The 24,417-nt window shown below is 40.3% G+C and overlaps 1 protein-coding gene across 1 annotated transcript in view; it reads right to left on the bottom strand.

Annotated features, from left to right (window-relative positions):
- KIF5C (kinesin family member 5C) overlaps positions 1 to 24,417 on the bottom strand; it is an 83,283-nt gene that overhangs the window by 44,119 nt on the left and 14,747 nt on the right. Inside the window, exons 2-4 of the mRNA XM_061445409.1 lie at positions 12,635 to 12,725; positions 5,984 to 6,057; positions 1,387 to 1,491 (exon numbers count right to left, since the gene is read on the bottom strand). Coding sequence (XP_061301393.1) covers positions 1,387 to 1,491; positions 5,984 to 6,057; positions 12,635 to 12,725 — 270 coding nt within the window. The remainder of the gene's footprint in view (positions 1 to 1,386; positions 1,492 to 5,983; positions 6,058 to 12,634; positions 12,726 to 24,417) is intronic.

Here is a 24,417-nt window from a genome sequence, read left to right as displayed (position 1 = left end):
AAACAATTCACTGCTGGTAGAACATGATTTATAAAATGATAATCATCTGCCAGGACAGGAATTTACTACATCTTGTACAAGGGGGTCCCCATCTGTTGGTATCCAAGTGCTATCATGTAGAATAGCAACACCCACAGGACAACTTTACAGATTACAAAGAGAAATCAGTGTCATTCCTATGGAAGACATTTCTATAAAAATTCAGAGGTGTCTCTTCTTAAGGAGCTCAATATTTTAAAATCTAAGATCTATTAAAATATTCAGATGGTTTATTTGTAATTCATACATTCTTCTGTGCGTACTTCATGAGCATGCCCACAAACAGGCACTGCTAAGAATGTTCTCAATACAAAATGACCTAGTCCTTCTGGAAGATCAGTGGCTATCAGAGGTTCTCTGATTATAAAAATACATACACACACATATATCCCCCCAGAAGTGCTTCAAGTCTTTAATGCAAGCAGCACTAAAAATCTACTCCTCTCCAACTTGTTCAGCACAAGAGAGACAGAGGAGAAGAGCTTCATTCTCAGAGAGCATCACCTGGTCACAGCCAGAGAAGGGACAGCGTTTTCACACTCTACCTGTGCTCAGCCACTTAACTGTACTGAAGCCATTTAGGTATAGTGTATGCATTTTGGGGGTGGGATGACAGAGGAGTACTCATTTTTCACTGGGTAATTTTACTGATGTCTGCCAGGAAACAAGATGTACCTGACCCCAACTCTGCCAGATGGACCAATGCCTCCTGCCATGGCTGAACGCTCTCCAGGAGACTGGATGAACAGTGGGAATTAAAGGTCACTCAAGAAATTTGAGAGATCATATGGCTGGGATCAAGATAGGGACATGGAAAAACACAGTAGCTGTCCAAATTGAGACTAAGACCACCATCTTAACGAATTCATACACAGGCTTCTGAGAAAAAAATTACTTCTAAACATCTTTCTGCAAATTGCCCAAAGCCATCTTTCCTCCATTTCAAACCCACACACTATACAGGACAGCATATCAGTATTCTCACAAATGTCATGGAGATCAGTGGTATTTATGGTCATAAGTAATGGGGCTTAAGTACAGTCTTTGAGGAAGCTGAGGTGTTTTCTTACCATGCTGATTACCCTATCAACTGTGGTGAGAGACAAGACAGTCAACAGACTAGTGAACATGAGCTGAAAACACACTCAAGAAAAACTTCCATCAAAGGCTAGTAACTGTACTAGGTTATTTCTAGTAAATATCCTTAGTAACATAATGCTTTTTTGAGTTATAAAAGGAAGAAAGGAAAAATTCTGAAGCACAATGTTACAGCATAAATGCAGATTTCCCATCCAGCTCCACTCTCTTCTGTCCAACCCATTACATAACACGTTATTCTGCATTTACCTTTATATGAAACTCCAGGTTTTCATCCATGGAGTAGATGTGATCAAAGATGTCATGTGCAATTCTTGGAATAATTCCCATGAGCTGAGGGTCGTGCAGCTTTCCCTGCAGACACAAAATCAAACCATGTCTTGGAAAGCTTTACTCAGGCACAAGAGAGGAGAAAGCCTTGTCCAAACACACTTTCCTCCAGCAGGTCCCTATGAACATACCTCCTGCTCTTGTGCAGAGGATTCACTTGCTGTAAGTGCACTGAAAAGATGGCAGAAGAACTCAAAGTCTTAGCACTCTTCACCCAACAAAGCACCTATTCGTTTTGTCAGCTCCTGCCATTTGCTAAGCGTCCTGTCCTGCTGCTATTTACGCTGCCACTCTCCAACCAAAGACAGATGAATAAACACAAATGTACAAGTAACAGCCCAGTTCTCCCAGTTAAATCAGTTATTTGGAAACATGTCAGAAACAGAAGTTTTAAAACATTTTGTTTCTCTTTCACTACTATGCTAGAATACTAAAGGGAAATCTGGGTTGCAGGGATTTGAGGATTAGAGTAATATATTCCGATTTGAGCTTGCTGGGCCTATTGCCAGGGAGCTGTGCCTTACGAATGCTACTGTTCTCCATGTTAATTTGTACAACTACCTTCCTCCTTTCTTTCAAGAACTGAATATTAACTAAAACTAACAATTTCCCTGGTGTGTGGCTCCTTTTTGCATTTCTCTTTTTGACAGACACATGCAGGAAAACTAACACCACTTGAAAACTGAATAGAAAAATAGAATTGAAATAAAAACCTTTTCTGACTACAGGATACACTTCACTGTTAATTCCAAATGTTTTATGAAACTGCTGAAATATGCAATAACAACTCAGTAGTTGTAAGACTCCATCAGAACACAGCATCTAGAAACTGTAATACACCTTTTGAATATATCTTTGTCCAAATAATACTGCCCATATCAGCACAAAGCATGTCACTCCATATAGTGGTAAGGAATTTTATTTTCTTTTAAATATAGTGGGTAACCATACAATTCCAAATCATGGGAAGTCAGATTTAATCTGTATTTGCTAAAAATTATTAAACACCAGATTATTTTTTTTAGCAAAATAGTAAGAAAATCATACAAGTGTACATATGTTTTTCAGTATTAAGCATGTCTGTGAATGACTAGTGGCTCATATTGATGTTTTGCAAGTTTCTCAACCTTCATTAGTATACTCAAATATAGTCTTCCTACACATGGCTTCCTTTTTCGCTAAAGCTAGTGAAATGACAACCTCTAAGCATCAGCCTAGGATAAAGAAAATTTCACACAACTGACAAAATCTCTCTCTGTCTCAAAGCCTGCATTTAAAGTAGTTACTAGGTTTCTGCCCTGAAAATACCTAAATATCTGGAGGGGGAGGCATGGGAATATAGATAAATCAGTTACATTGCTGCTGACTGCCTTCCCTGGAAACCAGCACTCAGCTGTATCTAAACTATGAATATTTCATCTATATTATACAAATAATATTGCCTTCTGCAGCAAAAGCATTAAGTGCTATACCATATTCAACATCTTATTATGCTTCTCAAAAACTAAAAAAGTCCTTGTCATATGATACATCATTTTATTTCACAAGAATGAAAAAAAAGGGTGAATGAATAAACTAAATCCCTGATGGAGGGGAAAACTTTGCACAAGCACACATCCCAACATTGTTTTACCTTGCCAGCTCACTACTTGGTTCTGCCACACAGTGCAGTTATTGAACAGAGACTGCGATACAGTTTTCACACTATCCATTTCTTCTCCCTGAAGAAGTCCTTGAAAAGCTCACTGAAACCAACTGACTATCCTGTATTACTGCATGGAGAGGGTTTTCCCAAAGAGGGAAAAAGGAGTTTTTCCTAAACTAGGAAAAAACAGAAATTAGTTGATACTTCTTCAGCGCACATAAATCCAACCAAAGGTACGTCTACACTATGAAGTACTGCAAAATGCATGATTCCTAAAGTGGCAAAGGCAGCTATAGAGCCAAAAATGCTAGAGCTAGGCAGCATCCCCTTTTCTGTAGTTGCTTTGACCAAGCTGCATCATTATCTCAGCCAAGGGATGATTTGAATTCAAAGATTTGTTGCAGAAACTTCTGTCTGCACAGAGGTGCATCAGCTTTGGGATCACTGCACCAGGTAAACATATCCCTTAATAAGTGTGGGGAAGTGACAACTGACAAAAGCATCTGATTAAACATTCTTCCAACCCCAACAAGCCCTGTAAAAATTATGATTTCCTTTACGTAGCTGTCTCCAGCTCAGAAGCGAAATCAATCTGTAAAACATGATTAAGTATAACTCAATCACTGCATCTACAGCTTCTTGGGCTCCAGCCCTCTCGCTATTTAAGTCAGCAGAAACTACAGTGAAACAAGATCACATTCAACACTTGAAGAATTGGAGTTAAGATCTTTAAAAGGCTGAAACACCGACAGTCTGTCATGCATTGAAAAATACTCATTTTTTACTTTATTATAAATGGATTTTTACTAAAAGATGATTGAAGCAGGTCTTACTATAATTTATGGAGACCATAAACTGGAAGGGAAGAGAAAGATAAAAGGGTAAAAGTAGGCTATTCACAGGAGAGCTGGAATAAAAAAAAAAAATTAAATAATAATAACAAAAAAAAAAAACACCCCCCAAACAAAAAAAAAACACCAAAAACAAAACCAAAAAACCACCCACAACAACAACAACCAAAAACTCATCAAAAAACCCCACCAAAACACCAAAAGCCACTCTCATGGAGTTAGCTGTAACCTCAGAACAAGTTTTAGACATGTGCTGTTGCTGCTACGCTGATACTGCAGTTTGTAAACTAACCCAAAGCACCCAGATGGAGAGTTCCCTGCTCATTAAAGCCTCTCATTTAAATAATAACTTTACTTTCTACATTTAAACATAGCAGGCAGTAGCTACTGAAATGCATCATTTGAGACAGTGCAGTTTTATTTCGGGATGTTGACACAATAACTACAATCTATAAGGATTCAGTATTGAAAATTACTATAATGTCAAAGCCCATCAATATAATTTTATGAGCAAAAATATGCAATTTTTAAGAAGGTATCTATCTTGCTATACAGGTTGATAAATGCTTTTTCTAGCACAGGAGAAGGACCTATCTCTGTCAGAGAGCTTATCGTGGCTATATTACACTACCATGTCCTGTTTAAGATTAATATACTATGAAGTAGTTCACCGAAAATCCTCCATAACAGCTTTATCAAGAGGATTTACTATTTCTTCAACTTCAGACTATTTTTTCCTTCCACAACATACTTTAGCAACTTTACAAGAGGATGTTAGGTTAAAAGGGGGATTAAAACTGAATATAGGTTTGGTTCCACTTTAAAATGACAGCTTTTTCTTTATTAAAGAAGTAAACCAGCCATTTTTCTACAGTCATTTTCTTTATCACAGCTTGTAATTCTGAATATAAATTGGCTTTAAGAGATCTTTCCCCATGCCATGTGGAAGCACCAGCACAAGCCCTGCAGACATTTTGATTTAATTACATTCAGAGCTGGTGGATTACTCAGCCATTGTGCCATCTGTGAGGTCTGAGCTAGTGATTTCCCCCATCCTCACAAGGACAGACTTAATTAGATGTGAGATATCAGTTATTGCATCCTCCAGGAAAGGAGCAACTGTGGCAACTGAACAGCAAATTCACCAGGGCTTTTTGGCTCATAGGAATATTGCTTTACTCAGCCTTCAGGTTAGGTAGGTCACCTGTGTTAATCATGTAGCAAAACCATCTGATGCTGTTAAATGAATGAAAACTAACTTTTTCCTTTTATTTAGCAAAACTTTGCTTTAAGACCTCCCATTTAATGTTCACAGTTGAACTGAAATGCTCCAAGCTTGTACAGCATTGTGATAGAACAATCCTATGTGAGGATTAAATGCTTGAATGATCCTCCTTTTCTAGCGAAGGCCTAAAATATGTAAATGTCTTCTAATTGAACAGTTAAAAAAAGTAATAAATAAACACAGCAGAAACTGACACACCTCATATAGCAGAAATATGAACAGACTTGGGACTTCAGCCACTGGAATTTGGTACAATTTGGCATTTTTCTCCTCCAAAGCAACAATTCTCAAATTCATCCGTGCTGTAGCATGTGAGAGTGATATTCCCAGAAGGGGAGTGCAAATGAGAAAACCTATAACCAAGGCAGGAATTTTCGTAATTCTGCATGCAAGGGAACTCTACAGACCCTTATTACTGTTTTCATTTGTGGATTAACAAATCTCACTCAAATCCTGTAAAATACACACATCGCTAAACTGTTAAAACAAATATGGAGAAAATACTTGATATTTTTCACTCACCACTTCTTAGTCTGGCTAGATATCTGTAGACGTCTCCTGAAAATAAACCCTCCATGTTGAAAGAAATACTACAGCTTAAAAGGCAACAGAACCTAAACATACCCAGATCTCTTTTTACTTACAGCTGAGTGCACCAGATAGCTGGCTTGTTCAAGTAATTGGTACATATAACTCTACTGCTTCTACCAAACTGAATTAATTTTGCCACTGTACCTCCATAGTATGTGTTTTTCCTGATGATGTCTGCCCATAAGCAAAGATTGTGCCATTGTACCCTTCAAGAACATCTGCAAGAAGAAAAACAATTAAAACTCATATTGCCATCTTAAAGCTTGATTATCATAATTTCAAGTCTTCCACAATGTTGATGCTCAATTAGAAAATAGTTTGTGCAATAAACAAAAAGAAAAATATGACACAACCTTTAAGAAAAAAAAAAACTCATAATAAAATCTAAATTAAAGAATTGTAGAATTATTGACATCCCATTTCCCTGGGGGGAAAAAAAAAAAAGCTCTGGACACCAGACATTTTCTCATATACCTGTGTAACATGGGAAGCAGAAAACTGCCTGCATTTCAAATGCACCACACAGAAAATTATACTGTGCATTGTTACTACTATATCACCCTCAACAGTTCATGGCCTCATTAATTTTCAAGCTTGTCTGTAAAGCGTAAGAGGAAAGCAAGAAGAAAGTCATACAAGCAGACCTGGCTTTATTGAAATATACTTCTCTCAAGGGAGAATGAATAAATTTATATTGCATTAATATATGAAAAAAATCCATTTTTAAATTTGCAGTGGTTAATGTCTACAATAGCTTTTAGAAATCCATGTGGGCTGTAAACCAGCTGGTTCTTAGGCACAGTCCCATGTCCATTCATTGCAGCTGAACGGATTACTGGGTGGGACTTGCTCCAGGCAAGTGAATTTGAAGTCTTAAGTAAGGGCACCTACTGATGCAGCTTTCATGTAAGAATAAAAAATAGGGTAATATTTACGATAGTTGCTCATAAAAAAAATGAAGGAAACCTCCAACCTAAAAACTCCACACAGCTCACACCAGACTCTTGTGAATGATCCACCTGGTTCCCAAATGCAGCAAGAATGATGCTGGCCAGGATGCTCGCTTAGGGATGCCCACCTTCCTTCTGAAATATTTATTCTGTTGCTCACCCCACTATATCTGTACTAATACAGGCTAGCAGGAGAAAAAAAGAAGTTTGCGTGTGTGTACTTATAGGAAATATATACACATGACTATATTATATAATATTACATATGCCATATATGTTGCATTTACATAAACATAAACACATATAAACTCCTTATTTGTATTTCCATATGTCTGTGTGGAGCTGGTCCAGAGAGAAAGAATACTTAAATATGATACATTAGAAAAATATAAAAAGAATGAAGAAGAAACAAACATGAAAAAAAATCAGAGAAAAAACATAAAAAGGTTATTTCAAAGAAAAGAAATTGATAAAAAGAGAAGGAAGGAGATGTTTTTCAAAGACAACTGCTACACAGACCCAACACTTCCTATACAGCAATACTGAGTAAGGATGAAATGGGGATGAAGACATCTTAAAAATATATATTCTAATTAAACACAGAGTGTAGCTATTTAACTTGTGTCAGAACTGTTTTGGAGAGCTGAAGAGAACAGACAAGCCAGAGGCTGTATAGACCTCCACAAAGTATTGCTGGGTAAATTTTTCGAATCTTGAAATCTAGGAAAATGACAAAGAGATTCTAATTACTGTCATTCTGGTATTAACATTTTGTATAAATTTAGCATCCTCATCTGTTTACAAAAATAGATACTCTGCTTATTCTTGCTTTAGAGAAACAATGCTTAAAGTAAGTAATTATAAATAACAATTGCATAGATAAAAAAACAGATGTCCAGGCACAGATGCAGTGCTATCTTGAGTTCTGCCTTCAACCCATTACTTCACCTTCTAAATAGGACCATGTTACTGGTTCTTTCAAAACATTCCCTCACCAGCTCTTTTCTGAAGGGAACATCTCATTCATTTTCAGTTCACCACAGAATGAATTTGAGTGGAAGTGCTACAACAAAGGTAGCTTGAACGCAGGAGAAAGCAGGTGGCGAGCCTCACTCCCCCTCTGCACTACGTTCAAAGCCCATTCACTTGAACTTTTACAGGTGCAATTTGAGTGACTTTTTTTCCCAATAAATCCTCAATATATTCTAAGCATTGGCTTTGGGAGAAATTAAAGTATTAATGAGGCAAAAATAGCTGCTTAGCAAATTCCTGAAGACTGGTGAACATTAAAACCTTAAAACGAATTCTTCTAGGAGTTCCACTCAACTTGCACTGATGGGTCTAAATCAGGCAAACCAGCAGAAATATGAAGCACCGGACCAAGGAGGTAGAGGCAGAGATGCAACCAAGGATTTGCAGTGTAAAAACAGTGGCCGCAGCTCACAGGAGAGAAAAGTTATATCTTTTGTATAAATACAAAAATTTTATTTCCTTTAAAAAAGTTAATCAGATTAATACTAAACTTCAAAATAGCCTATAGGCAAGGCATTATTTAATGAAACTGTATTTGAAACTTTTTAAATATAAAGCTTAAATATAAATATAAAAATAATATTCAAATATAAAATTTACTTAACTTTTCCTTTTAAACACACACATGTATAAGCACAACAGGGAAACAGTCATATTTAACTTTTGAGGCTACATCCAGTTGTAAGTACTCCATATCTATTGTGTATGGAAGCCTCCATCTCTGTTAGCCAGAAGGAAGGAAAGTATTTGTGTTTGAATTTTTTTATTCTAAACTAAAATCTTGTTGTAAGTTAGAAAATAAGGAAGGTTCATTTTCTTCTTCAGATGGAAATCAGTTAAATGAGCTAAAGTGTCTGGAAGAAGCAAAGAACTAGTTTCAAAGGTGTTTAGGCATCAAAAAAATAATCATCCCGAGGCAGAAGAGGTGGGGGGGTGGTGGGGCTCAGAAATCCTTGAGCCAACGTATGCAACTCTTGCTTGTTTCTAAAATACCACTTGGCGTCCAAATGCGTTTAAATTCCCAGGACATCTGAACAGAATCTAAGAGTTTGCTTCTACTACGTCCTCTTTTTGGCAAATCCGGTTAACTTAGAAAATTAAAAAAATAATAAAAAAAGACGTTTGAAGTAAAAAAAAAAAAAAAAAAAACGGCTTATTATGCCCAGGTGAATTCAAGGTACAGCATCAGCTCTATACTGGTACACAGCCTAGGGGGAAAACAACCTAATTAATCAACTGTTATGTAAGAAAATTGCTCAGAATTTGCATCAATGTATATTAAGATACATTCTGCTTGAGGAAGCATAGGTAAGCAATTTACCTTCCCAAATAGCAGAAAATACTTTGTTTCACAAAAAAAAAAAAATAGCCTTTTGGCCTTTTGCATCAGCTGCAATTAAAAAACGCCAATGGTCTCAGTAGTAGAAGAGGTTATTTTTGTTGGAAGGCTTTCCACATTAAGATAGTTAATATACCATCTGTCAATTGAAGAAAGAGAGAAGACAGTCCCAGATAGAAACAGCCTGCGCAAAACTTAAAGAGTGCGGGAACAGGAGGGGAAACAACAGGTGAACAAAGTGACTGAATAAAGATCAGCTGGGATTTTTACATAACTTAACAAACAAAAAGAGTCAAAGTGCTTTTCTTAATTCCTCATCTAATTCTTTCTATACTGATTATCAGTTTGATTTACTCTTCCCATATAAAACAGCTACTCAACTCAGCCATTCAGCTGCTGCCAGATGGCCTTTTTCATGCTGAGTATGGATAGAACAGGTAGCAATAGTCTAGAACGGCAGCTATTGTGTAGGGGTACAACACAGACTTACTCATGTTAGGGACCTAGAAAGTCCTTCCAGCAGCATGGGAGCACTCAGCAGAGCTCTGCAAAAAATGGCCAAGGGGAGCTGTGGGCTGGAGACCTTGAAGATGGACCATTGACCAGTTTAGGAGTCTTAATGGCAAGAAGAAAAGACAAATGGCTCTATGGAAGCCCTTTCAGCCTCATTTCTAAAGCCAAATATTTAGCTCTATACTTATCTTTTCCATCTCTAAGCTTTCTAGGTTCTGCAACTCAGCATTTGAGGCCTGTATTTGTAACCAGAATAGAAAGTCGATAAACTACGCAGTGAAAGCAAGCTCACCACCTAAAATATCATTAAAGCAATTTTCTCCTCCTCATGGAGGACACTAATGTGCAGATGTTCACACACACACTAACATGCTCACAGCTTGGGCCATTACATATTCTCACTCACTGTAAATGTACGAAGAACGCAAAATCCTGATGCAGACATCCATCTGTGTAGATTAAGAAGATAAAGCTGTTTTCTGGCAACAGAGAGCAATTGGAAACAAAGCAAAAATGGTGGCAATCACACACTATTGTTCCCTTTCAGATTTAGCGATATTTCTTAGTTTGGTTAAAAGAAATGTAAACATAAGTTCCCAAGCTGTGGTCAAATGCACCAGTGATGATTTCCCACACACTTCCACTACCAGTACTTCTGCCCTTAGGGGTACCTTGAATGAACACCATCCCAGCACCCACTCTGATTCAAATTGCTGTAACACATATTGCTTCTCCTCCTCTAAAAAACATTCCCGTTTCTCATGTACGGAACATGAAACACTTCGACTTAGTCATTGAGTTGTTTACTTAAACCTAATCCCATTTCTTCTTTAGTGATGAAAAAACTCATTTAGGTAATTCTCATTGTAAATATAGTTATAACCATTGTTTTAGAGACTGCTAGGCCAGCTGGCATTTTCTGTGATAACGTTAATCACAATGAAACCATCAGCCATTTCATGGAAGTATAATGAAATCTGGTAACAAATGGTAACCTTCAAAAGCTATCTAAAAAAGTCTCAAAGACTTGAACAGTGTAATGCACTTAGCTCATATTTCCATGTAGTAAATTACATTGTTCCAGTCTATCAGAAAAAGTCCTATCCATTTCACAGTCTTTAAACTGGAAATTAAACCTAAGGAAATGTAAGCCTAGAGCTCAAGAACATCATTCCAGTAACAGTGTGCTCTCCCTCCTCGCCTCCCTGTTTTGCACTCTTTCTTTCCCCATCCCCCTTTCTCTCTTGCCCCATCACTGTCCTCACTTTCTCTGCTTCTCTTCCCCCCCCCCCCCGCATTTCTCTTTCTCCTTACCTTTCTTCTACACCCTCCCCCTCAACAAACTTGTCTTTCAAGTCATCTAGAAGGTCCAAGTTAACAGACATGCAAAAGTATGTTTTAACTCTATTTTTAAGTAGGACTTTGGAATGTATTTGCCTTTCTAACCGGCTAATGAAGAAGGCTTAGTCATTCATCTAGGTCTTCCAATTTCCTCTCAAACAGGATTTTGTTTCTCTCCCCATTTTCAGGGGAAACCAGCTGCCACAGGGGATATAAATAGACTCCACAAGTCTCCAAACAGCAATGTGCTGCTTCTGTTCGCACACACACCGTAGTACTGAAACAGTTCCCCAAACTTCCAAAAGTTGAGTGGTGTGTCAGCAACCCAAACTAATGACTTCTAAGCTCTACATCTCCAATCCCTCCAGGTTTTATTAAAGCCTTACCCGTCTGAAGTCAGAATTGCCATAATTAGGCTCCCCTCTGAGAGGAGGCGACTGAAGTCTTATGACTCACTTCCTCTCTCCAACATGAAATAATTTAGCTTCTGGTCCTCCCCCCAGTCATCTAGACTACATGCATGTTGGTTTGCTCCAGGCTGTCTGAGCAAGTCAACCAATGTTCCTCCAGAACAGAACCCAGGATTCGCAGTAGCACTGCTCACCCCAGGGACTTCTCCCCACTGGCCAACACAAGCTCACAGCAGATCCAGCTCCATGCCTGAAACACTAGCAAGTCCTTCAATACTGCATCAGTAGCTCCTGCACCTCTGAGCAACCCCGAATCTCTTATAAGTTCCAGTGTTAAATGTGCAGCCTTGTGCTGCTATACAAGCACAACTCTGACCAGCTCTGACACCATTTGCATTGCCTACATACTTCGATTTAAAAAGAAAAGCTGAGGACCAAATTTTGGAGGGTGCAGGGACACCACACAAAACCAGGGAATAACTGGTTTATTAAACCAGGTGCTACTCGTAACCCCTGAGATGCTGTAGCAGCTGTAATACCATCATGGATGGACGATCCAGCATCAGAACCAAGTGGGAGGTCTGAGGGTGATTTGGGATGTGGGAGAAGTATGGCAGGTGGGGGAAGTATGACACACAATTAAAATGCACCCAAAATGCTTGATTCTCAAGTTAAAATCTTCAAGTTTCAACAGTTTATAAAGGTTTTATTTTAAACAAATAGGGTGCCATCCAGTACTCACTTCTGTTCTAATTTCATTTTTAAATGCAAGCTACCTGCCTGCAAAGCAGCTACAAACCAGTGCCTTTTAAATTCTCCTTTAATGGTCCGTCTACCATTCAAAGACACAGCTATTCCACACTCATCCCATAGTCTCACACTGCATTAAGAACATGCTTTCTGTTGCTTATCATGTATCACAAAAAGCAAGTATTAGGGTGGAATAACAGTCACACAGAAGGAGAAAATTAGGAACAACTACTGCAATTCCTTAAGCCCTTTTTCTTTTGTTTGTTTTATGGCTTTTTTTTTTTCTTTTTTACACAGACACGTCCTTAAAAAAGGAAACACTTGGAATTACTAGTTATTAAACTCCCATAGAGACATCTAAACATTTATTATCCAGTCTTTAAATAGCTTGAGGGGACACAGGGAGACATCTTATCTTTTTCCCTCCCCACAAGCAGGAATAAACAAAGACAACACCTACCTTTAACAATCTGCTTGGCACAGGCATTATAAACTTGCTCCTGGGTTGTATTAGGAGGTAACACTCTATCAAAGACATATGGTTTCCCTTGCTGCAAACAAGACAGAAACACTGTAAGATAAAGAACATGTAAAACAGTTTATAGACAAAATATGACAGGCATCCTGAAATGCAGCACTTACTACAAAGGAAGCCATTCAGTGCAATGGAGACAATATTTTGTTGGCTAAACAGAAGTGACATCTCGTGTGCTCCAAACCCATCTTTTCTACAGTTGGCAAATAAAACGCAGCATATGTTTTCTGTGTGTTCACATTTGGGTCAGTGGCTACAGTTGCAGGAAGCAATAAGCTGAACTATCAGTAACTGAAAGCCATTTTCTCTCTCTCCTAGGAGTTAAGGGAGAATAGGCATGTAAATATTTGCAAAAGATCTGCTGTTCATTGGAGCAAGCTAGTGAAAGCTGTGGTGTGAGAAACAGCAATCAGATCTGAGAGAATCAGAAGTTTGCAAGTCCTGACGGTTCCCTTCTGCTGAGGCTGGGGTGGTCCAGCACATCCAAAGCACAGTTCCAGCACACTATGTGTTCCTTCAGCAGAAATAGACTGGTTTGATTCCTATGCTCAACATGCAAATGCGCATTGGTAATAGCATAGGTGAGACCCAAAACAGGCAGCCCAGTCACTGCTGTTTTACCCTAAGCTTGTATTTTATTCAGAAATGGTCACAATTCTTATCCTTAACACCAACAAACAGCAAGATACCATGTGAAAAGAGCTCAAAAATGATGTTTTGAATGGCACTGGAGCCATTTCCAGACTGTGAACTGCCACCATCTCACCGCAGACACTGAGCTGCCTTAATTCCCAGGGGGCACCACAACTGACACTTATCATATGTCTATATGTTGTAGCACAACCCACCCATACACTTCCATAAAATTTTGATTCCTCTGTAGCAAGTATAATAGGTTACAAGAGAAACACATATTACCAATCCTAAAAATAGGCTTGCATGACCCTCAAAAGGCAAATCAACTCTTAAGACAGCAGTTCAGCTCCTTACAATTCAAAACCAAGCAAAATATGTACATTTAAAATACAATTCCTTTATTTAAAGTTACACTAAGCGGAAGTGTAACATCTTTCTTATTTTCCATCAAAGCCTGTAATATATCCTTTCTAAGATGTGACACCTGCTCTGAGAACATGACAAAGGCTTCAAAGCTAACTGCAAGGTGGATGGATACTCAAAGTAGGAGTCTTGTTCTTGTGAGCCGATGTACCATTCCTGTCATTTGCTGCCAGCTGTTCAAATGCTGTGCTCAATTAACCATTTTTGTCACATTTTGTGATTTTACTTCAAGCAGATCATAAGCTTACAACTGCCTGCTCCTTAAAACTTGCATACTTAACAGCCACAGGGAAATGAGACAGAAAGGTGTTTGCCTGCAATGTGTGCTCTTGTTTCGTCCCAGAATTTCCAATCTCAAGGATATGAAAGCAATTTATAAATCATTCAGTAAATAAGACATGGTCCTATGCTGGCATGAGGTGGCGCTGGATCACCCAAGCACCTTGCTTGGTAAGACACAAGCTCAAAGTGGTGACTCGGACAGATATGACCAATGCAGCTCAGGCCCCAGTTTTCACCGGCAGCAGCTTCAGCCCCCGGAGAATGGTTGGACTGCTGGGAGCACCCAGATGGCACCTACCCCAAACTCTCTCTCCACAGCTTTCCATGGACAGTTACTATACCTATTCTGGAGCAATTTCTCACATGGACCTTTTACCTCTTACACTCATTTTGCTTATTTGAAGCACCAGACAAGCCCTAATGCAAGAGACCAAAAAATACAGACACTCAACCTTTGCCATCCACTTATCCCATTTATTTCCTTCATGCCCGAGTTGAGACTTAACTAGCTAAGCAGTGTGAGAGAGTAGCAGAGATGCTAGTACACCATCCTATAGTGGCAAACGGCACTTGAGGCAACCATTGCCTTGGTGCAATCAATCCAGCTCTACTGAGCTCTCAACAACTATCACCTTAGAAAGCCACAAAAAAAAAAAAATCCCATTATAATTGTACTTCACGCAGCTGAAATAAGCACTGGCTGCAACTGTTATTTATCTGCCAGACTGAAAAGCTACAAATGTTAAACAGCAATTCACACATTTGCTACGTAGGTCCAATCTCCTCCAGATTTTTGTTCTGGGAAGCTAAAAGACTGGAACACTCATCACTGATATCCAAAGAAAATAAATAAATGCGAAGGATCACAAAGCACCTGTCATCAACTGCATGAAATGACAGCACTCCATTATCCAAGAAGCACTTAGGGGTTTTGGGAGAGATTTTTGGTACTTCATCTCGGCATTGATCTTAGACAAAAGACAACTCGAGGCTCATGATCTCTTTTGCAAAGGAGAGTATAAGTGGGCACAGACCCTCTTCTACCCTCAGTTTGCTAATGCATACTTCTTTTGCTCTACCACTGTTTCTCCTCTGCCCTAAATCCTCTCAATCCTGTTTTACCCCCTTCTCCCCACCAGCTGCATTCCCTGCTCCTTAGACTCGTCATCCTCTTCCTTCTCTCTCTGTTCACCTGCTTGGGTCTCTGATGTTGGAGAAATGTTAGGCATCACCCATGTCACCCTATTCACCTTGCTCAGCTTTCTGACTCTTCTGTCCCACCAGATCTCCTTAGAGTTCTCACCACCATCTCAAGGGTCCTGGTGGCAAGCTGTAACCTTCACCACCTCTCCCACTGAGTTGCTCCTCACCCCTTCGATTTACCAGCTGGGCACCCCACAGACCCAACCTGCATGCGTCCCACAAGAGCTCGCCCTCAGCTTACAGGGGCTAGAGAAGACCACAACACCTCAGACAGGAAGAAGAGTCTTTGAGGTTCTCAATTACCTTTTGCCTCAGTCTTAACAGGCAAGTGCTCTAGCTACGCTGCTCAAGTCTTCGAAGGCAAATGCAGGGACTGTAGGAGAGGATCAGGTCTGAGATCATCTTAAGAACCTAAATGTGCACAAGTCCATGGGAACTGATGAAATGCATCCACAGGTCCTGAAGGAGCTGGCGAATGAAGTTGCTAAGCCACTGTCCATTATATTTGAAAAATCATGGCAGTTGGGGGAAGTTCCAAACAACTGGAAAAAGGGAAATATAACTCCCATTTTCAAGAAGGGGAAAATGGATGATCGAGGGAACTACAGACCAGTCAGTCTCACTTCTGGGCCTGGCAAAATCTTGGAGCAGGTTCTCCAGGAAGGCATGCTAAGGCACATGAAAACAACAAGGTGCCTGGTGACAGCCAGCATGGCTTCACTAAGGGGAAATCCTGCCTCACCAATTTGGTGGCCTTCTATGATGGGGCTACAGAACTGATGGACAGGCGTAGAGCAGCTGACGTCATCTACCTGGGCTTGTGCAAAGCGTTTGATACTGTCCCATATGACATCCTTATCTCTAAATTGGAGGGACATCAATTTGATGGATGGACCACTCGGTGGAGAAAGAACCGGCTGGATGGCCACATGCAAAGAGTTGTGGTCAATGGCTCAATGTCCAGCTGAAGACCAGTAACAAGTGGTGTCGGGACTAATTCTGTTCAACATGTTTGTTGGTGACATGGACAGTGGGATTGAGTGCACCCTCAGCAAGTTTGCCGATGACACCAACCTGTGTGGTTCGGTTGATACGCTGGAGGGAAGGAATGCCATCCAGAGGGACCTTGACATGCTGGTGAGGTGGGCTGATGCCAGCCTTATGAAGTTTAACCATGACAAGTGCAAGGCCCTACACCTGGGTTGGAGCAATCCCAGGCACAGCTACAGGTTGGGCAGAGAAGAGATTCAGAGCAGCCCCGCAGAGAAGGACTTGGGGGTGTTGGTTGATGAGAAAATGAACATGAGCCGGCTTCAGTGTGCGCCTGCAGCCCAGAAAGCCAACCGTATCCTGGGCTGCATCAAAAGGAGCGTGACCAGCAGGTCAAAGGAGGTGATCCCGCCCCTCTACTCTGCTCTTGTGAGACCTCACTTGGGAGTATTGTGTGCAGTTCTGGTGTCCTCAACATAAAAAGGACATGGAACTGTTGGAACAAGTCCAGAGGATGACTGGGGGGCTGGAGCACCTCCTGTATGAAGACAGGCTGAGAAAGTTAGGGCTGTTCAGCCTGGAGAAGAGAAGGCTGCATGGAGACCTCAGAGCAACCTTCCAGCACCTGAAGGGGGCCTATAGGGATGCTAAGGAGAGCAACTCTCCATCAAGGGACTTTAGTGATAGGACAAGGGGTAACGGGTTAAAATTTAAAGAGGGGAAGTTTAGATTGGACATAAAGAAGAAGTTCTTTACTGTAAAGGTGGTGAGGCACTGGAATGGGTTGCCCAAAGAAGTTGTAAATGCTCCATCCCTGGCAGTGTTCAAGGCCAGAATGGACAGAGCCTTCAACGACATTGTCTAGCATGAGGTGTCGCTGCCCATGGCAGGGAGGGTGGGACTGGATGATCTTAAGGTCCTTTCCAACCCTAACTATTCTATGATTCTATGATTCTAAGGTGTCCAGCATGAAGGAAAGCTGTGGCAATTCAGTTGTCGAGATACTGTTAAGGCAGAAGATTTTTCTCTGCAGCAAACTACAGGTTTAGATTTCTTCCGTAGAGTGTCATTGTTGTAAGCTCTTAAATTTTTGCCAGACTTTCCTCAAAGGTAACAAAAGCCACACCCATCCTCCAAATGCAACATGCTGGCAGATCCAAAGGGCTTGCTTCAAAACAGAGAGAGGGTGAACAACCATGAACATCACCTTATTTTTATTATTATCCCAAGCAGTACTTTTCCCCCTATTGTCATCTTCAGAAATAACAACTGGTTGGGGTTTTTTTTTAGATGTAACTCAGCTTGAATTAAAAACCAAAATCAGAAAGATTTCAGCCTTATTAGACCTTACTCAAGAAAGCAATAAGCAGCTAAAAATTAAGTGTTTTTTTCTGAGTTGATGCTGTTTATCTGTATACCTCTTCCATATATTATTTTCCAACTTTCTCATTATATGAAGTGCATTCTCTCTCATACATAAATCACATCTTCCTTCCTATGTGATTACTTCCTACAGTCCCCTTGACAATCTGTTCCATTAACTTATGCCAATGCTGCATAACGGCTAAGGTAAGTGCTCCAATCCACCCACACAATTGCTGTTGAAGTTGTATTGACAGCAAGATAGATTCTGTTCTGGCCCTTTGATAGCACAAAGAATGCTATTCATATGTATTGCCAATTATTATTTTACCAGCTTAGTGTTTAGTTTCTTACTGAGTTTACAGGTTTGGCATTTAAAAAAAAAAACAACAAAACAAAACCACTGAGGATCTGAGAAGCACAAAAAGAATCTTAACCATGCGCGTGCTACCAAAACTGTCATTTTACAAGCAATACCAAAGAGCAGTACTATCACTAGAAGCTAACGTAGGCTCAATTAAAGATAACCAAATACATTTCCTGTTTAAAAATATAAAGAAATAAACCTTAAGTCTCCTAAATTCCCCACAGACTGGAAATGAGAAGTGCTCAGTGCTTAAAGCTGCATGCTAAGAATTAGGAGCCTTAATGCAATTTCATGATTAATTCCCTGTGATCTTCAGGCAGACATTCAAGGTTGACTCCAACAGTACATCTGCATGTTATGATGCTAAGCAAGATGACACCTGACTTTCAGGCAGCTGAGCTCTGAGGCAGAATCCACAGTCCAAGGTCCATTCCCAAAGTACCTTATAAAACCCGGGGGCAAGATAAGATAGCTTAAAACAGAATTTCCAACAGCTAGCATGTAGATATGTAACTGCTGAAGTAGAAAGGAAGAAGAGAGCATACAAAATGATGAGTTTCTTTGTTTTAGGGGGTCTGTAAGGAGACAAGAGTCTGATAAGGAATTATAGTCTTGAAATACAGCCTTGAAATTTATCTGAAAATGAATTATAGCCCTAGAATCAGAGATACCATCCAGATTTCTCACAGGGCAGATGCAAGTTTGCTCTGCTTGAGCAGACAGCTGTGTGCAAGTTCATAACTGGTGGTCGTGAATATGCCTAGTGCGGTTCTGACACCCAACACACAAGCTCTGCTGATGGTGGAAGCAAAGTTCATTCATACTTGCCTGGAAAATACTATGCGAGTAAATTCTTGAGGGGGACATCGTTTCAAAAGAAACTCAAGAAGAGGTCACACTTTAGGTTTTAAAAGAGAGAAAAACATCCATCAGTCCATCCAAAGCTCACCTCTACATGTCCCAAGGAGCACAGAAGCACAGAGGCAGACAGGGGACGCATATGGCAGACTCTAGGAAGAGGCACCCTGACAGGGCTCCTGCCAAGGCTTTCCCTGGAGAGCATCTGCCCCATGGTGCAGGTGTGAAAGCTGTCAAGATGACTCTCAGGATCCCTGTCAGAGTGCTTAGGTGTATAGTATACATAATGGGATTCACACAGGAAGAACATTTCAGGATTGCACAGGAGTTGGGGGATGATTAGAGGAGGACAAAGGCAAGGAAAGGGAGAAATGCAGGTCATCTGGCAGGCAACAAACATGGGATGAAGAGTCAAAAGCACCATCCATGTAAGCAGGCTGCTTGCCCAGTCATTCCCCACAAGGTCCAAGTGTCCATGCTGCCAGCTGACCTATGTGTGATGAGATCTGGAAAGAGGCTCAGCCTCTGACAGGCTGATGGATTCAGCACTTCCTAGCAGCCAATAGTTAGGGCACTCAGCTGAAACGGGCAGATAGATCGTGTACTCACGTTCCCCCTCATTAATCTTAGTCCTCTGTCCCCTCAGAAGGCAGGAATGTTTTTTTTCTCCACAACCTGGTCAAATAAAGGCATCCCCTTTGCTCCTGTAAAAGGGGTGCATCAGTCATGCAATCATCAGCCAATAGCTCAGGAAGACTTTTGGTCTTCCTGACGAAAATCACAGTGCCAAATCACATGGCTCAGTTTATGAGATGAATTGTTCGGTAAACCATGACTCTGCCGAAACTCTGTCATTATTATTCTAGGTCTCTATTCAAGTCAAAGAGTTTTATTGATGCAGTTGGAATGAATGATTCACAAGTGGGTTTAACATATCATACAAGATGCCACTGCTAGTACATTCAACGGGTTAGTATATAGGCAATTGAATTGCGTGATACATAGGAGCTTAATTAATGTGAAATTATTTCCCAGCTAGTTTTCACTACCGTAAGTGCTCTTGTAGGAAAACGTTTTATAAGTAAAAGATACATAATTGCAGGCCTGAAAGAGAGATTTTTTCATAGAGCAGAAAGCAAACTGTTACCAGCAGCAATTCAATTTTTCAGTCAAGGCACATCCCTCACACAGCACTGAGTTTCTTCCTTAGAAGGTGGCATAAAATACATTTCTTCCCTCTAGCCTACAGGAGTAAAAATTAAAGTCTTTGGTTCCTTTGAAAATTTAGAGGCCAAATTTACTGAATGCTGCATCAAACTTGCTCTATTTGCAAGTGGTATAAATAGCTGGCCCTGAAAATTCCCCCTGGAATTAGACAGACCTTGTTAGAACAACTTCTTTTCCCCTCAAGTTACAGAGATTCTGCAACAACAAGGTTGTTATTATTTTGCTGGTAAATTACAAGAAATAAACAAGATCTATCCCATTCTCCTGAAACCATCTATATCTAGTGAGAATTGAAAACACGATTCAAGACAGAGGGAGAAAATAACTGCATGCTAGCAAAACAGTTAAGTTTAATTATGACATTTTCCCTTTATTCAGTCATGCTGTTCAAGTAAATGCTACTGCCATCCTATCAATTTTCTAAGCTAGCTTGTCCTTCAAAAACATTGGGGCAGTAGCATGTCACCTAATAGATGAGAATTCAGGATAAAAAAATTCAGGAAATTTATTCAGAATAAGCAGTCAAAACAAGTTGTCCAAAAGAAATTCTTAAATCTTGGTAATACCCCTAAAACTCAGTTGGAGAATAAATTAAAACATGCAGTCATGTATGAACAGGCACTGCAGAGCAATTTGAGTAGAACACAACATTACTTTTGCATAGTGGGCTTAATTATTGATCCACCTTATGAATATTTTTGCGGAGCCGATGGAATTTGGCTCATGGCCAGTGATCCACTTTTAGCTTTCACTCCCCAGAGAAGGAACCTTTAATTCCTTGCAACAAATCCCGTTCAGAAAGCACTGTTTTATTTTGGCACAGATCTGCAATTTAGGAAACCAAACCTTAGAAATAATTTTAAAGCTTTTTCACCTAGATGCATGACCTGGCAAATATACTCTTTAAGGAACTTTATATGAATTTTAAGTATAAAGATCTCCCAATACAAAGCCAACTATTAAATAATACTCATTAGTGACATATTTTTATACTTCTGACAAAGCAATACTCAGAGTCACACCTGTCCATTGTTATTTACTTGCATTAGTGCAAGCTAATCACTGCCTGGAGAATGAGATGGACCCAATGTCTCACGGACCCCGCAAAAGCTCCAACCCCTCACTGGCACTTCTCAGCCTGTCAGATGGGATGTTATCCATATAAAGCTAGTCACAAAAATAAAAAGCAGTGCAGACTGTCTCCCAACCCCCAGCTCAGCCATTCAGTTTACTGCAGGCTGACAGACTCCTCGAATCAGGAAGAAGGATGGGACAAAAAGCTGGAGAAGCAGCATCCTGGTGCACATCAGGCTCAGGTGCTCAAATCACTACTAGAGGCTGCAGCCCAGCTGGGAGCACCCACCAGCACCATAGAAAACAGGACCTCTTCTTACTTGAGGGAAACAAACTCACTTTTCCTCTTCCAGGACTCCCCTGTGTCGCATGGCTCAGTAACAGGACAGGGAGGTAGAAAGGCCCCAGGACATAGCCTCCTCCAACTCATCATCCTCACTGCTCTGCAGGCAGATGGGTGCAGGCAGCCTCGGCAGGGGCAATGCCTGGTCAGTGACTGAACACTTGGCAGTACCAAGCACTGCATGTGAATGCTGCGTAAGTGGCAGCGCTTAGTCTGCGCATCCTTTGGTACTCCTTCCACACATCCTTCCAGCCCACCAGCGCCCTGCACGCCATGTGGCAGCTTGTAGATTTGGGTCTCGATTACTTAACTGCTTATGCAACAGCACAAACCTGGGAATTTGGAGAGCAGTGTTATCCTCCTGCAGTTAAATTTAATCTGAAAAGATGAAGCTATGTTAATGATCATGGAAAAAACTAATGTCATTTGGTACTCTGTATAGCACTAGCCTAAGACCCTTTCCTGGGTCCTTCACTCCACATTAAGAAATTAAGATTTTTTTTTTCACATTTGTTTTTCTTTTGCAAAATTGCTTCTTCCATCTTTTCTCACAAAACTAAGTTTTTAGTAGATAAGTGATTTTAAGTTCTGCAGACCTCTTCAATTTATCAAAGGTATGAAACCATCAGAGAGAAGAATCAGACATAGTCTACCCTAACAGTCCTAAGAGAAACAGGAAAACATCATCCCCAGCACCACCCCCTCTTGCTTTCAGGTAGCTTGTTCCACTGTATTACATGTAAGAAATAAGTACTGGTTTAATTTAATATACTCTAATTTAATAGAACTTTTCAGGCCTATTCAAAGCTACCTTCATAATCTACTCATTTTACTTCAGCAATGCACAGACAAGCTTAATTAAATTAAACTTTAAAATGCTGTCACTTGCTTTTCAGATAAAGATCCTCCAGACACGAGAGGCTCTTCAGTAAACAGTAATCTTGTGAGAATATTTACTACATAATATTCTAAGCCACAACCAATGCACAGGGTCCTTGTATAACCTGCTTTTGATACCTCCCACCTCTCTAGAAGAAAAAGAGCTCTGAAGGTAAGCCAGACTCAAAATTATCCAAAATTTCTCCGGCTTTACCATGTTCCAGCATTTCAGCTGACCTACCCTACTCCCTTGTATCAACAGGATAAGAGAATTTCATAATTTCTTTTCTATATAAAACCATTCAGGCTAACAGTTTAGAAAGGATGGGAAAATATTCTCTGAATATTTGAAATATCTGAAAGAAGGATTTCATAATTACAGAAGCCTGAGACTCCTGTAACTAGAGGTCTTGTGATTTTAGTAGCAGTTAAGAACAAAAAGAGAACAACGTATTACTTGTCTATTTTGTAAAAATGCAATACTTCAAACTTGGTTTTAAACTACTGCTTTTTTCGTAAAGAACACTATGATCTTTTAATAAAAAATTCACAGCCAGGAAAATAATGCAGTAAAACCTATCCTCAAGCAATAACAGAAGAGGAGTCAGACAATATCTCCTCATGGGTGGGGAGCTGCGGGAATCAGTTATGCATGAGGCACCATCTCCGCTTATCGGCAGTATTTCTAGTGAGCTAACAAAAAACAAAAAAAACCTGTGCGGATATTTCAAAACAAGAAACAAAGCAGTTTTGGTGAAGGAAGATGTTCCAAGATGAAGTTTTAGTCCCAGGTAAGATGCCAGCCTTCAGTTCCACCTACAGAAGAGAAGTGCAACATAAACTAGCCCCCAGTTCAAGACATCTTAATTCTGCCGTGGCAGTGTTGTGTAAATCTTCACTTTGTTAAACATATCACTTACAGATTTATGGGGCAACTGGGTGGCTCAGGAGATTAGTAATGGGATACTGAGCACTGTCAGTTGTAGATTCAAATCCACCTCGGGTCAGAAGAGGTCAAAATGAAATGAGAGGGCATTACTGGTCCATAGAGCAGCTTTCTTTTCTGCATGCTCTGCAAAACCAAGGGTTGAAGGGGATCAGAAAACAAACCACACCACTGGCCATGGAGTATCTCATCAGCCCAGATATATATTAGCAAAAAAAACACAAACCAACAAACAAGTGAGATGCTTGCACCTCACCGCCCGCATTGTATGGTATTTGTTCTGAAGAGAAAGCATTTCACAAGCATAGACTGTCACATTTGCAGCTGGGCTATATTCAGCCTCCCAGGGATTATTCATCCACAGCCACTAATTTATTGTACGACTTAATCCTAAAGGAGGAGCTCCTGGAGGATCTCAAAACTGTCCTGGCAATCACCACAGCAGCGAGCCCAGACCCCAACAGCCAGTGTATGCAGCAATTCTGTGTAAATCTCTGCTCCCCAAACTGAATCTCTTTACACTGACCTAAGAAGAACCAAAATGCCTGCTGCATGGTGGCATGGGAATGTGGCTCTCCACCAGAGACATGCTCCACCGAACAGACCTGAACCGATCTTATGCCATTATAGCTAACTGGAGGACCAAAAGCAACACTGGTACATGTAGATTATTTTCTTCTCCTCTCAAGAACTGATAGATTCCAAGAGTTCAAAAGCCCAGACTAGTAATGTCCAAGACAGGTGAGAGGATGATACCAGCATCCATAATCTAATGGAGTAACTGTACTCCCAGGGATCACCCATTGATACCTTGCTGGTTGTCTTCCTGATCCACTAGGAGACTAGCAAGAACAGCTTAGACCTGCTTCCTCCTTTACAAACTGAGATATAAGTGCCAGTAGTGCTGGGAGCTTGAATGTTTACTGACCTGCAGGTGTAGCAGGATTTGAAAAGCCTACAATATAACAGAAAGATTACCACTGCACCAGCCTCCTTTCATGCAATGTAATTAAAACTGTATGCACTAAAAACCCACCAGAGAATTGAGGAAGAATGACAGCACCACTACTTCTGTACTTCCCTCTACCTTTTCCATTGGAAAGTGATACTCAAGAACT

This window comes from Pezoporus flaviventris, unplaced genomic scaffold, assembly GCF_033815535.1.
Source record: "Pezoporus flaviventris isolate CSIRO_AGI_PZ_B2104156 unplaced genomic scaffold, CSIRO_AGI_Pfla_v1 ptg000001l, whole genome shotgun sequence".
NCBI classification, from domain to species: Eukaryota; Metazoa; Chordata; class Aves; order Psittaciformes; family Psittacidae; genus Pezoporus; species Pezoporus flaviventris.
This window is presented reverse-complemented; position numbering and strand designations above follow the sequence as displayed.